The sequence below is a fragment of the Anoplopoma fimbria genome, chromosome 7, assembly GCF_027596085.1.
Source record: "Anoplopoma fimbria isolate UVic2021 breed Golden Eagle Sablefish chromosome 7, Afim_UVic_2022, whole genome shotgun sequence".
Classification (NCBI taxonomy): Eukaryota; Metazoa; Chordata; class Actinopteri; order Perciformes; family Anoplopomatidae; genus Anoplopoma; species Anoplopoma fimbria.
The window spans coordinates 346,420-358,919 of record NC_072455.1 but is presented as its reverse complement, the minus strand read 5'-3'; the positions used below and the strand labels follow the sequence as shown (position 1 = coordinate 358,919).

General features: G+C 43.8%; 2 protein-coding genes across 3 annotated transcripts in view; both read left to right on the top strand.

Moving 5' to 3' along the window:
• Nucleotides 1–3,556, top strand: part of LOC129093381 (profilin-like) — a 7,981-nt gene extending 4,425 nt beyond the window's left edge. The window contains exons 3-4 of the mRNA XM_054601385.1: nucleotides 1,808–1,991; nucleotides 3,254–3,556. Coding sequence (XP_054457360.1) covers nucleotides 1,808–1,991; nucleotides 3,254–3,345 — 276 coding nt within the window. The 3' untranslated portion in view covers nucleotides 3,346–3,556. The remainder of the gene's footprint in view (nucleotides 1–1,807; nucleotides 1,992–3,253) is intronic.
• Nucleotides 3,557–5,071: 1,515 nt separating this feature from the next.
• eno3 (enolase 3, (beta, muscle)) overlaps nucleotides 5,072–12,500 on the top strand; it is a 9,298-nt gene continuing 1,869 nt past the window's right edge. Inside the window, exons 1-11 of one of the 2 annotated variants that reach the window (XM_054601786.1) lie at nucleotides 5,072–5,156; nucleotides 8,470–8,559; nucleotides 9,004–9,099; nucleotides 9,202–9,260; nucleotides 9,374–9,443; nucleotides 9,597–9,730; nucleotides 9,973–10,089; nucleotides 10,642–10,747; nucleotides 10,982–11,179; nucleotides 11,525–11,601; nucleotides 12,089–12,213. In XM_054601786.1, the coding sequence (XP_054457761.1) occupies nucleotides 8,475–8,559; nucleotides 9,004–9,099; nucleotides 9,202–9,260; nucleotides 9,374–9,443; nucleotides 9,597–9,730; nucleotides 9,973–10,089; nucleotides 10,642–10,747; nucleotides 10,982–11,179; nucleotides 11,525–11,601; nucleotides 12,089–12,213 (1,067 nt within the window). In that variant the 5' untranslated portion in view covers nucleotides 5,072–5,156; nucleotides 8,470–8,474. Of the gene's footprint in view, nucleotides 5,157–5,308; nucleotides 5,441–8,469; nucleotides 8,560–9,003; nucleotides 9,100–9,201; nucleotides 9,261–9,373; nucleotides 9,444–9,596; nucleotides 9,731–9,972; nucleotides 10,090–10,641; nucleotides 10,748–10,981; nucleotides 11,180–11,524; nucleotides 11,602–12,088; nucleotides 12,214–12,500 lie in introns of those variants that run through there. The other variant, XM_054601787.1, reaches the window with a different exon arrangement.

The following is a 12,500-nucleotide window of genomic DNA, read 5'->3' as shown; positions in this document are numbered from 1 at the left end:
TTATCAGCCTTATGCAGTAAAAGTACAACAGTATTATCAGCTCTATGCAGTAAAAGTACACAGGTATTATCAGCTCTATGCAGTAAAAGTACACAGGTATTATCAGCTCTATGCAGTAAAAGTACAACAGTATTATCAGCTCTATGCAGTAAAAGTACACAGGTATTATCAGCCTTATGCAGTAAAAGTACACAGGTATTATCAGCTCTATGCAGTAAAAGTACACAGGTATTATCAGCCTTATGCAGTAAAAGTACACAGGTATTATCAGCTCTATGCAGTAAAAGTACAACAGTATTATCAGCCTTATGCAGTAAAAGTACACAGGTATTATCAGCCTTATGCAGTAAAAGTACACAGGTATTATCAGCTCTATGCAGTAAAAGTACAACAGTATTATCAGCTCTATGCAGTAAAAGTACACAGGTATTATCAGCTCTATGCAGTAAAAGTACACAGGTATTATCAGCTCTATGCAGTAAAAGTACACATGCAGTAAAAGGTATTATCAGCTCTATGCAGTAAAAGTACAACAGTATTATCAGCTCTATGCAGTAAAAGTACACAGGTATTATCAGCTCTATGCAGTAAAAGTACACAGGTATTATCAGCTCTATGCAGTAAAAGTACAACAGTATTATCAGCTCTATGCAGTAAAAGTACAACAGTATTATCAGCCTTATGCAGTAAAAGTACACAGGTATTATCAGCTCTATGCAGTAAAAGTACACAGGTATTATCAGCTCTATGCAGTAAAAGTACACAGGTATTATCAGCTCTATGCAGTAAAAGTACACAGGTATTATCAGCTCTATGCAGTAAAAGTACACAGGTATTATCAGCTCTATGCAGTAAAAGTACAACAGTATTATCAGCTCTATGCAGTAAAAGTACAACAGTATTATCAGCTCTATGCAGTAAAAGTACACAGGTATTATCAGCTCTATGCAGTAAAAGTACACAGGTATTATCAGCTCTATGCAGTAAAAGTATTACACAGCAGTAAAAGTACACAGGTATTATCAGCTCTATGCAGTAAAAGTACACAGGTATTATCAGCTCTATGCAGTAAAAGTACACAGGTATTATCAGCTCTATGCAGTAAAAGTACACAGGTATTATCAGCTCTATGCAGTAAAAGTACACAGGTATTATCAGCTCTATGCAGTAAAAGTACACAGGTATTATCAGCTCTATGCAGTAAAAGTACACAGGTATTATCAGCTCTATGCAGTAAAAGTACAACAGTATTATCAGCTCTATCTAAAAGTGCAGTAAGTAAAAGTAAACAGGTATTATCAGCTCTATGCAGTAAAAGTACAACAGTATTATCAGCTCTATGCAGTAAAGCATCCTCAGTGAGAGTGATTGACATCACCAGACTAATGAATGAATAAATATTGCTAATTGTTGAGTAATGATTGATGAGTCATCAGTCATGTGACCCTCATCAGTCATGTGCAGTCCGTCAGCTGACACAGTGAAACCAGTCAGACCAGTTTGAGTGAACTCATGGAAACTGTGCAGGAAACCAGAGCTTCCACCCGTGCTGCCTTCAGGCTCCACCCGTGCTGCCTTCAGGCTCCACCCGTGCTGCCTTCAGGCTCCACACGTGCTGCCTTCAGGCTCCACACGTGCTGCCTTCAGGCCAATGTAAGCCTGCTAGCTGCTGTGGCTGCTAGCTAAACTCCAGAAACAGATGTTAGTTGACCTGTAGTTCTTTGACTCTGAGTATCAATGTGTTTCTGCCTCAACACAGACATGATCATCACCAGTCTGTCTCTCTGTCTCTCTGTCTCTCTCTCAGGTGGAGCAGATTAAGTACCTGGCCGGTAGCTCTGAGCCGATGTCTATGTCCGGTCCCAAGCTCGGCAACATGAAGTGCATGCTGCTCAAAGACGACCGCTCGAATCCAATGAGTCTGTGTCTGCACCTCAGGACCTCACAGGCCGACGGGAAACTACCCGTGTGTGTGGGCAAGACCCACAAAGGTAGGGAGACGGGTAGAGGGGGAGGGGTAGAGGGAGACGGGTAGAGGGGGAGACGGGTAGACGGGTAGAGAGAGACGGGGAGGGAGACGGGTAGAGGGGGAGACGGATAGGGAGGGAGACGGGTAGGGAGAGACAGACGGGTAGAGAGAGAGACGGGTAGAGAGAGACGGGTAGAGAGAGAGACGGGTAGAGAGAGAGAGAGACGGGTAGAGAGAGAGACGGGTAGAGAGAGAGACGGGTAGAGGGAGACGGAGGGGACGGGAGACGGGTAGAGGGAGAGACGGGTAGAGGGAGAGACGGGTAGAGAGAGACGGGTAGACGGGTAGAGGGGGAGACAGGTAGAGAGAGACGGGGAGGGAGACGGGTAGAGAGAGAGACGGGTAGAGAGAGAGAGACAGGTAGAGAGAGACGGGTAGAGACGGGTAGAGAGAGAGACAGGTAGGAGAGACGGGTAGAGAGAGAGACAGGTAGAGAGAGAGACGGGTAGAGAGAGAGACGGGTAGAGAGAGAGACGGGTAGAGAGACAGACGGGAGAGAGAGAGACGGGTAGAGAGAGAGAGACGGGTAGAGAGACAGACGGGTAGAGAGAGAGACGGGTAGAGAGAGACGGGTAGAGAGAGACGGGTAGAGAGACAGACGGGTAGAGAGAGACGGGTAGAGAGACGGGTAGAGAGAGACGGGTAGAGAGACAGACAGACGGGTAGAGAGAGACGGGTAGAGAGACAGACGGGTAGAGAGAGACGGGTAGAGAGAGACGGGTAGAGAGAGACGGGGGAGAGACGGTAGAGAGAGACGGGTAGAGAGACAGACGGGTAGAGAGAGAGAGAGGACAGACGGGTAGAGAGAGACGGGTAGAGAGACAGACGGGTAGAGAGAGAGACGGGTAGAGAGAGAGACGGGTAGAGAGAGAGACGGGTAGAGAGAGACGGGTAGAGAGAGACGGGTAGAGAGAGAGACGGGTAGAGAGAGAGACGGGTAGAGAGAGACGGGTAGAGAGAGAGACGGGTAGAGAGAGACGGGTAGAGAGAGACGGGTAGAGAGACGGGTAGAGAGAGAGAGGAGTTATAAAGTTATTTGTTTCAACACGTCTGAAGATAAAATGTGTCTTTTTGTTGACTGCCCTGTCTCACCACCTGTCTCACCACCTGTCTCACCACCTGTCTCACCACCTGTCTCCCCCTGTCTCACCACCTGTCTCCCCCTGTCTCCCCCTGTCTCTCCCCCTGTCTCCCCCCGTCTCCCCCTCCTGTCTGTCTCCACAGCTTTACTCATTGTCATTGGTTCTGCTTCCGGTGGTCAGCTGACTGATGCCATCTACAAGCTGGTCACTTACCTGAAGAACAACAACTACTAGGACTCCTGTTCCCGCCAAAACAAGATGCCCCCCCCCCCCCACACACACACACACGTCTGAAGAAGGCGCTCTGAGCTTCTTCACTTTTATTATTTTATTTCTGCCATCAGGGAAAATGAAAAGTGTTCAAAGTTTGAGTTGAGATCGACCTGACTGCAGTGTTACTGTTCTTATCACACACCGGGAAATAAAGCCTTTTATTCTGAAAAACCCTCTGTCTCTGTGTGTGAATACAAAATAAGAGCATATAAAGACTGAACCCCCCACCAGTCATGTGCAGATATATATTTAGCTGCAGTTAAAGGACAGTGTGTGTGTGTGTGTGTGTGTGTGTGTGTGTGTGTGTGTGTGTGTGTGTGTGTGTGTGTGTGTGTGTGTGTGTGTGAGTGTGTGTGTGAGTGTGTGTTTTGGGGTTAGTGCCCTTTGCAGTGAATGCCGAGCCGGTTCCCCTTTAGGTGACCTTTGACCTTCTCAGACTCAGAGGTCGGTCTCACTCGTCCACAGATCTTTGCCTTCATAGAAATCACATCATATAATAAAGACTCATCATGTGACTGTCATGGTTGAATACACTGACTGTAAGTCGTCTGCTATGACTGTAATGTAATGTCCACATACGTTATTATTATTCATATTATTATTCATATTATTAATAATAATAATATGAATAATAGTACATAATACATAATAAAATAATAATAATATGAATAATAATATAAAAACAATTAATACTTATTAACAATAATAATAATAGTAGTAGTAATAATAATAATAATAATAATAGTGATAATGATAATAATAATGATAATAATGATGATAATAATAATGATAATAATAATGATAACAATAGTAATAATAATAATAGTAATAATGATAATAATGATAATAATTATAATAATAATAATAATAATCATAATAATGACCAAATCTGAATTTTGAGAAACAAAATAAAAGAAGAGTAAAATAATAATATTAAGAACAGCTTGAAAAAACTACTGGTAGTACAAACAACAAATACTGCCAGTAATCCTATTTATACTCCCAACGCATACTGCAAATACTGTAAACTAAAACAGTTGCTAATACGACTGATATTGTCCTACCTCTGCTAAGACTGCTCCAATTACTAATATACTAATACTGCTACTACCTCTGTAATACTTCTGTAATACTTCTGTAATACTTCTGTAACTACTGGTAACTCGGCTACTACTACAACTACTTCTACTCCTGACTCCATCACATATTATGAATACTTGTACGTATTTAAAGTATCCAGATGTTTGTGTAGTATTTGTTTAAGGAGATAATGTTCTCCGTCTGTCCGTCCGTCCTTCTCTACGTGGTTCTCAAACGTTCTTCGACTCCCCGATGAGCTGATAAGAACTCTGTGGTCAAAGGTCAAAGGTCCCTGTGACCTCACTGAACACCTCTTTGGCCATAACTCAATAATTGATATGATAATTATGAGGATTTGACAGAAATGTCTACTTTTATGGGATTTGTTTCATTAAAGAAGTTTAATTTACAGTAAACAGAAAAACAATCAACTTAAATAATGAAATAACATGTTTATTAATAATTATTCTTTTTTTTAGGATCACAGTAAAGTGTTTGTGTCAGCACTTTTCTGTTTCCCTCAAGCTCCTCCTCCTCTTCCTCCTCCTCCTCCTCCTCCTCCTCCTCCTCTCCGCTCTATAAAGCCCTTCAGTGTTGCACTCTGTCACTCACCCGTCGTTCTTTCAGAGCGTCAGTCAGAGCCTCTCCTCCTCTCCTCCTCTCCTCCTCTCCTAGTCTCCTCCTCTCCTCAGGTAAGTGTTCCTGTTTGTCCCGCTGCTCTAAAACTCTCTCTGGTTGCTTCTCTTTTATTTTGAAAGTCTTCTTTAGTCAGCAGGGGTTTCTAGAGGTAGTTTGGGACGCTAGGAGTAGAAGGAGGTATTTGTGTCTCTGTTTGGAGTATCTGTACTGAGCTAAAGGAGAAAGGACGTCAGGGCATTGACCTTCAGCAGCCTGAAGGTCAAAGGTCAAAGGTCAGCTGGAAGAGACAAACAGCAGAAGAACAAAGTCCAGACCGACTGAGAGCAGCGTGAACCGTGTAAGGAGACCTTTAGTCTTTGTAGTACAGTAGGAAGTATTATATACCTGAACCAGATTACACTGAAATACACAACAAAGAGAAACGCAGTAGTTAGCAGTATTAGTATTAGTATTAGTATTAGTATTAGTATTAGTATTAGTATTAGTATTGGTATTACTGTAGCAGTGTAGAAGTATCAGTAGCAGCAGTTTTAGCAGTATTTATGAGTAGTTTGATCAGTTGCAGTAGTTCTACGAGTAACAGAAGTTTTAGCAGTAGTTTTGTATTTGAGTGTGTGTGTCTGTGTGTACAGTGAGGTCTTTGTAAAGGCCAACCAAGAGGTTTCAAGTGTACTATTACCACTCAGCTGTTGTTCTGCTGCCATGTCTGACCTATCCACACACACACACACACACACACACACACACACACACACACACACACACACACACACACAGACACACACATATACACACACACACACACACGGACACACACACATACACACACACACACACACACATACACACACACACACACACACACACACACACACACACACACACACACACACACACAGACTTAGATGTTCTACAGAAATCAGTAGAAAAACCTGTCTACTCAAGCTTACATGCTAACAAGCTAATACAGCTAATACAATGATTGTTAATAACTGAAGTACTACCTAAAGGAGTACTACCTAAAGGAGTACTACCTAAAGGAGTACTACCTAAATGAGTACTACCTAAAGGAGTACTACCTAAAGGAGTACTACCTAAATGAGTACTACCTAAATGAGTACTACCTAAAGGAGTACTACCTAAATGAGTACTACCTAAAGGAGTACTACCTAAATGAGTACTACCTAAAGGAGTACTACCTAAATGAGTACTACCTAAAGGAGTACTACCTAAAGGAGTACTACCTAAAGGAGTACTACCTAAATGAGTACTACCTAAATGAGTACTACCTAAAGGAGTACTACCTAAATGAGTACTACCTAAATGAGTAGTACCTAAAGGAGTACTACCTAAATGAGTACTACCTAAATGAGTACTACCTAAAGGAGTACTACCTAAATGAGTACTACCTAAAGGAGTACTACCTAAATGAGTACTACCTAAAGGAGTACTACCTAAATGAGTACTACCTAAATGAGTACTACCTAAAGGAGTACTACCTAAATGAGTACTACCTAAATGAGTAGTACCTAAAGGAGTACTACCTAAAGGAGTACTACCTAAAGGAGTACTACCTAAAGGAGTACTACCTAAATGAGTACTACCTAAAGGAGTACTACCTAAATGAGTACTACCTAAAGGAGTACTACCTAAAGGAGTACTACCTAAAGGAGTACTACCTAAAGGAGTAGTACCTAAAGGAGTACTACCTAAATGAGTACTACCTAAATGAGTACTACCTAAACCTAAAGGAGTACTACCTAAAGGAGTACTACCTAAAGGAGTACTACCTAAAGGAGTACTACCTAAAGGAGTAGTACCTAAAGGAGTACTACCTAAATGAATACTACCTAAATGAGTAGTACCTAAAGGAGTACTACCTAAATGAGTACTACCTAAATGAGTAGTACCTAAATGAGTAGTACCTGAACCTAGTATTGCTAGCAGTCCATGAACTATAGACAATTGTACTGCCAACACATCAATACTTCTAGTACTGTGTACATACTGCTATTAGCGCTCATATTATAGTGAATGATGCTAACACTAGGGATGCTATACACCGCTGTCGTCACGGTTACAACCGGCTCGTAGTGAATACTGTTGTACTATGTGTAGGATTAGAGTACTTCCTGACTAAAGATCGATGGAATCATGTTTTTATCCAACGAGATATTCTGCTTTATTGTGAAGTCTGCTCACACAGAGAGGAAGCACGACATCATCAGATACACATCCATATGAACAGTGTACACGTTACATTGAGTATTAGTAGTATTACCAGTAGTTGTAGAAGTATCACTAGAAAGGGTAGCAGTATTAACAGTATTAGCAGTATTATAAGTGTTAGCAGTATTGCAGTACTAGCAGTATTTGCAGTACTAGCAGTACTAGCAGTACTAGCAGTACGAGCAGTACTAGCAGTATTGCAGTACGAGCAGTATTAGCAGTATTGCAGTACTAGCAGTATTGCAGTACTAGCAGTATTAGCAGTATTGCAGTACTAGCAGTATTGCAGTACGAGCAGTACTAGCAGTATTGCAGTACTAGCAGTATTAGCAGTATTGCAGTACTAGCAGTATGAGCAGTATTAGCAGCTTGTAGCAGACGAGTACTTCAGTACTTCATGAGTAAAGTACAGAACAGACCTTTAATCATCAGACGGAGGATTAAGAGGCTGGTACCATTTCACTGTCAAATACCTCTTCAAATGTCAGGGACAAGTGTGTGTGTGTGTGTGTGTGTGTGTGTGTGTGTGTGTGTGTGTGTGTGTGTGTGTGTGTGTGTGTGTGTGTGTGTGTGCTGTAATTCTATAGCAGCCAGGAGGAAGTCATAACCTCTGTAGAAAGGTCAGGGAAAAGGTCAAAGGGTTTGTTCACAGTATTAATAACTCAGAGGAAGATAAGGGGACCTCTCCCCCGTCCTCCCCCGTCCTCCCCCGCCTCTGTCACCAGAAAGGACTCTCCCTCTCTCCTATTGGCTGCTTGTAAACGCCCGTCATGAGTGAGCCTCTGTGATTGGTTGGGTGCTGGTGGGGGAGGAGTCTGATAGGGGACAGGTCTGATGTCTGGAGGCATCATGGCGTTACACAGGATCTCTGCAGCAGGTCACACACACACACACACACACACACACACACACACACACACACACACACACACACACACACACACACACACATGTGAACTTTGAACTTTGACCTCTGGTTCAGAATTTAATGATTTTTTTTGTTCAAGGTCACTGGTTCATTCCTTTCTCTATCTGATGAAATTCAGATTCACTCAAACTTTATCGACATGAATGCGAACAATAATAATATTCCCCCTGTTTATTCCTGTCTCCCCACCTGTCTGTCTCTCTGTTCAGTCAGGATGTCGATCACTAAGATTCACGCTCGGGAGATTCTGGACTCCAGAGGAAACCCCACAGTGGAGGTGGACCTGTGGACGGCCAAGGGTGAGCAGTACACACATATACATATATCATATAAATATATATATATATATATATATATATACATACATATGTATATATATATACATATATATACACATATACATATGTATATATGTATATGTATGTATATACATATATACATACATATAAATATATGTATATATATATGTATGTATATATATATATATATATATATATATATACATATATACATATGTATGTATATATGTAGAGAACCAGGGTGTGTTTAGCCTAGCTTAGCACAAATACTGGAAGTAGGGGGAAACTGTTAGCCTAGCTATGTCACAAGAGAACCTTTCAACAACTCTAATGTTCTGTCTGTCTCTCTGTCTGTCTGTCTGTCTCTCTGTCTGACTCTGCCTGTCTCTCTACCTGTCCGTCTGTCTCTCTGCCTGTCTGTCTCTCTGCCTGTCTGTCTCTCAGGTCTCTTCAGGGCAGCTGTCCCCAGCGGTGCATCCACTGGAATCCATGAAGCTCTGGAGCTTCGTGATGGAGACAAGAGCCGCTACCTGGGCAAAGGTAGGAGCAAGGCAGTAACTAGCACCACAGGTTGAGGGTTCAACTCCCAGTTTACAGGTGTTCCCTCATACCTGTCTGTAACGTTTGTGTTTTTCCCATCAGGCACCGTGAAGGCTGTGGACCACGTGAACAAAGACATCGCCCCCAAACTGATCAGCAAGGTATCTCAGAAGATCAGGAGGTCTTCACAAGTCATGATGATGTCAGAGGGGTTGAGCTGGAAATAAACTGTCTGTCTGTCTGTCTGTCTGTCTGTCTGTCTGTCTGTCTCCAGAACTTCAGCGTTGTTGAGCAGGAGAAGATCGACAAGTTCATGCTGGAGTTGGACGGCACTGAGAACAAATGTAAGGACCTGTCTGTCTGACCTGTCTGCCTCTCTGTCTGAGCTGTCTGTCTGACCTGTCTGTCTGACCTGTCTGCCTCTCTGTCTGCCTCTCTGTCTGACCTGTCTGCCTCTCTGTCTGAGCTGTCTGTCTGACCTGTCTGTCTCTCTACAGCTCAGTTTGGTGCTAACGCTATCCTGGGCGTGTCGCTGGCCGTCTGTAAGGCCGGAGCAGCGGAGAAAGGAGTTCCTCTTTATCGCCACATCGCCGACCTCGCCGGACACAAAGACGTCATACTTCCTGTTCCTGTGAGTGGGAGGGGCTTCTGGTGGGTGGGAGGGGCTTTGGCTCTGACTTCAGCAGCTTCCATTACAACCTACATTATCAACAAGCTAATACTGATCAATCACAGTCAACGGCTTTGGAAACCTTTCACCTAAATACAGTCAAATGTATGGCTAAATGCTATGTGGCTAAATGCTATGTGGCTAAATGCTAGGTGGCTAAATGCTAAACTATAGCTCTGGTGTTTGTAACGTTTTCTCTGCAGGCCTTTAACGTGATTAACGGAGGAAGCCACGCTGGAAACAAACTGGCGATGCAGGAGTTCATGATTCTTCCTGTCGGAGCCGCCAACTTCCACGAGGCCATGAGGATCGGAGCCGAGGTACCACACAGAGAGATGTGTTAGTACTTGTGTTAGTACTTGTGTTAGTACTTGTGTTAGTACTTGTATGACTTGTATTAGTACTTTTATCAGTACTCGTATTGTTGGTATTAGTACTCGTATTGTTGGTATTAGTAATTGTATGAGTACTTGTATGAGTACTTGTATTAGTACTTGTATGACTTGTATTAGTACTTTTATCAGTACTCGTATTGTTGGTATCAGTACTCGTATTGTTGGTATCAGTACTCGTATTGTTGGTATCAGTACTCGTATTGTTGGTATCAGTACTCGTATTGTTGGTATCAGTACTTGTATCAGTACTCGTATTGTTGGTATTAGTCCTTGTATCAGTACTCGTATTGTTGGTATTAGTCCTTGTATCAGTACTCGTATTGTTGGTATTAGTCCTTGTATCAGTACTCGTATTGTTGGTATCAGTACTCGTATTGTTGGTATCAGTACTCGTATTGTTGGTATTAGTACTTGTATCAGTACTCGTATTGTTAGTATTAGTTAGTACTACATGTCTTACTGTGTCATGGTGTTCAGGTGTACCACAACCTGAAGAACGTCATCAAGGCAAAGTATGGAAAAGACGCCACCAACGTGGGAGACGAGGGAGGCTTCGCCCCCAACATCCTGGAGAACAACGAGGGTGAGACACCCACCTGTCTGTCTGTCCTTCTGTCTCTCTGTTTACCCGTCTGTCTACCCGTCTGTCTACCTGTTACCTGTCTGTCTGTGTGTTTACCTGTCTGTCTGATCACCCCTCTGTCTTTATTGTCTGCTGCTTCCAGCTGAGGGTAACATGAAGTGTAGTTGAGTAGAGGGTTGTGGGTTTGATTCCTGAAACAGAACCGTTTGATACCCGTCCCTCTCTTGGCTGCAGCTCTGGAGCTCCTGAAGTCGGCCATTGAGAAGGCCGGTTACCCCGACAAGATCATCATCGGGATGGACGTGGCGGCCTCCGAGTTCTACCGCAGCGGGAAGTACGACCTGGACTTCAAGTCCCCCAACGACCCGTCCACACACATCAGTGGAGATCAGCTGGGCGACCTGTACCGCAGCTTCATCAAGGGCTACCCCGGTACTGCACCTTTAATGACACAAGTTACCATGGTAACACATACAGCTTCATCAAGGGCTACCCCGGTACTGCACCTTTAATGACACAAGTTACCATGGTAACACATACAGCTTCATCAAGGGCTACCCCGGTACTGCACCTTTAATGACACAAGTTACCATGGTAACACATACAGCTTCATCAGGGCTACCCCGGTACTGCACCTTTAATGACACAAGTTACCATGGTAACACATACAGCTTCATCAATCGGCTAACTTATTTTATTTATTATGAAGTTCTAATTAATAATATACTCCTTTCTCTACCTGTCTGTCTCTCTGTCTGTCTCTCTGTCTGTCTCCAGTCCAGTCCATCGAGGATCCATTCGACCAGGATGACTGGGAGAACTGGGCCAAGTTCACCGCCTCCACAGACATCCAGGTGAGACAGACAGACAGGTATGCAGACCGACAGGTGAGACAGACAGACAGGTATGCAGACCGATAGGTGAGACAGACACACAGGTATGCAGACAGACAGGTGAGACAGAAAAGTGACACGGACAGACAGACAGACGGACTGACGGATATATAAACAGGTATGCAAATAGACGGACAAGTGCGTATGCAGACAGACAGCGAGACGGAGAGAGAGAGACAGGTATGCAGACAGACAGACAGACAGACAGACAGGCAGACAGACAGGCAGACAGACAGACAGGCAGACATACAGACAGGCAGACAGACAGACAGACAGGCTGGCAGACAGACAGACAGACAGGCTGGCAGACAGACAGACAGACAGACAGGTGAGGTCACGAGTCCCGACTGTGCTTCTGAATATTTTTGGTGGGTTAGATCTAAATCAGACCGCAGTAACTTTAAAGTGACCTGTGTGTGTGTGTGTGTGTTTGTTTTAAACCAATCAGATCGTAGGAGACGACCTGACGGTGACCAATCCAAAGAGGATCCAGCAGGCCGTGGACAAGAAGGCCTGTAACTGTCTGCTGCTCAAAGTCAACCAGATCGGCTCCGTGACCGAGTCCATCCAGGCGTAAGACACCTGTCTGTCTGTCTGTCTGTCTGTCTGTCTGTCTGTCTGTCTGTCTGTCTGTCTGCCTGCCTGTCTGTCTGTCTGTCTGTCTGTCTGTCTGTCTGTCTGTCTGCCTGTCTGTCTGTCTGTCTGTCTGTCTGTCTGCCTGCTGTCTGTCTGTCTGTCTGTCTGTCTGTCTGTCTGTCTGTCTGTCTGTCTGTCTGCCTGCCTGCCTGTCTGTCTGTCTGTCTGTCTGTCTGTCTGTCTGTCTGTCTACCTGTCTGTCTGTCTGTCTGTCTGTCTGTCTG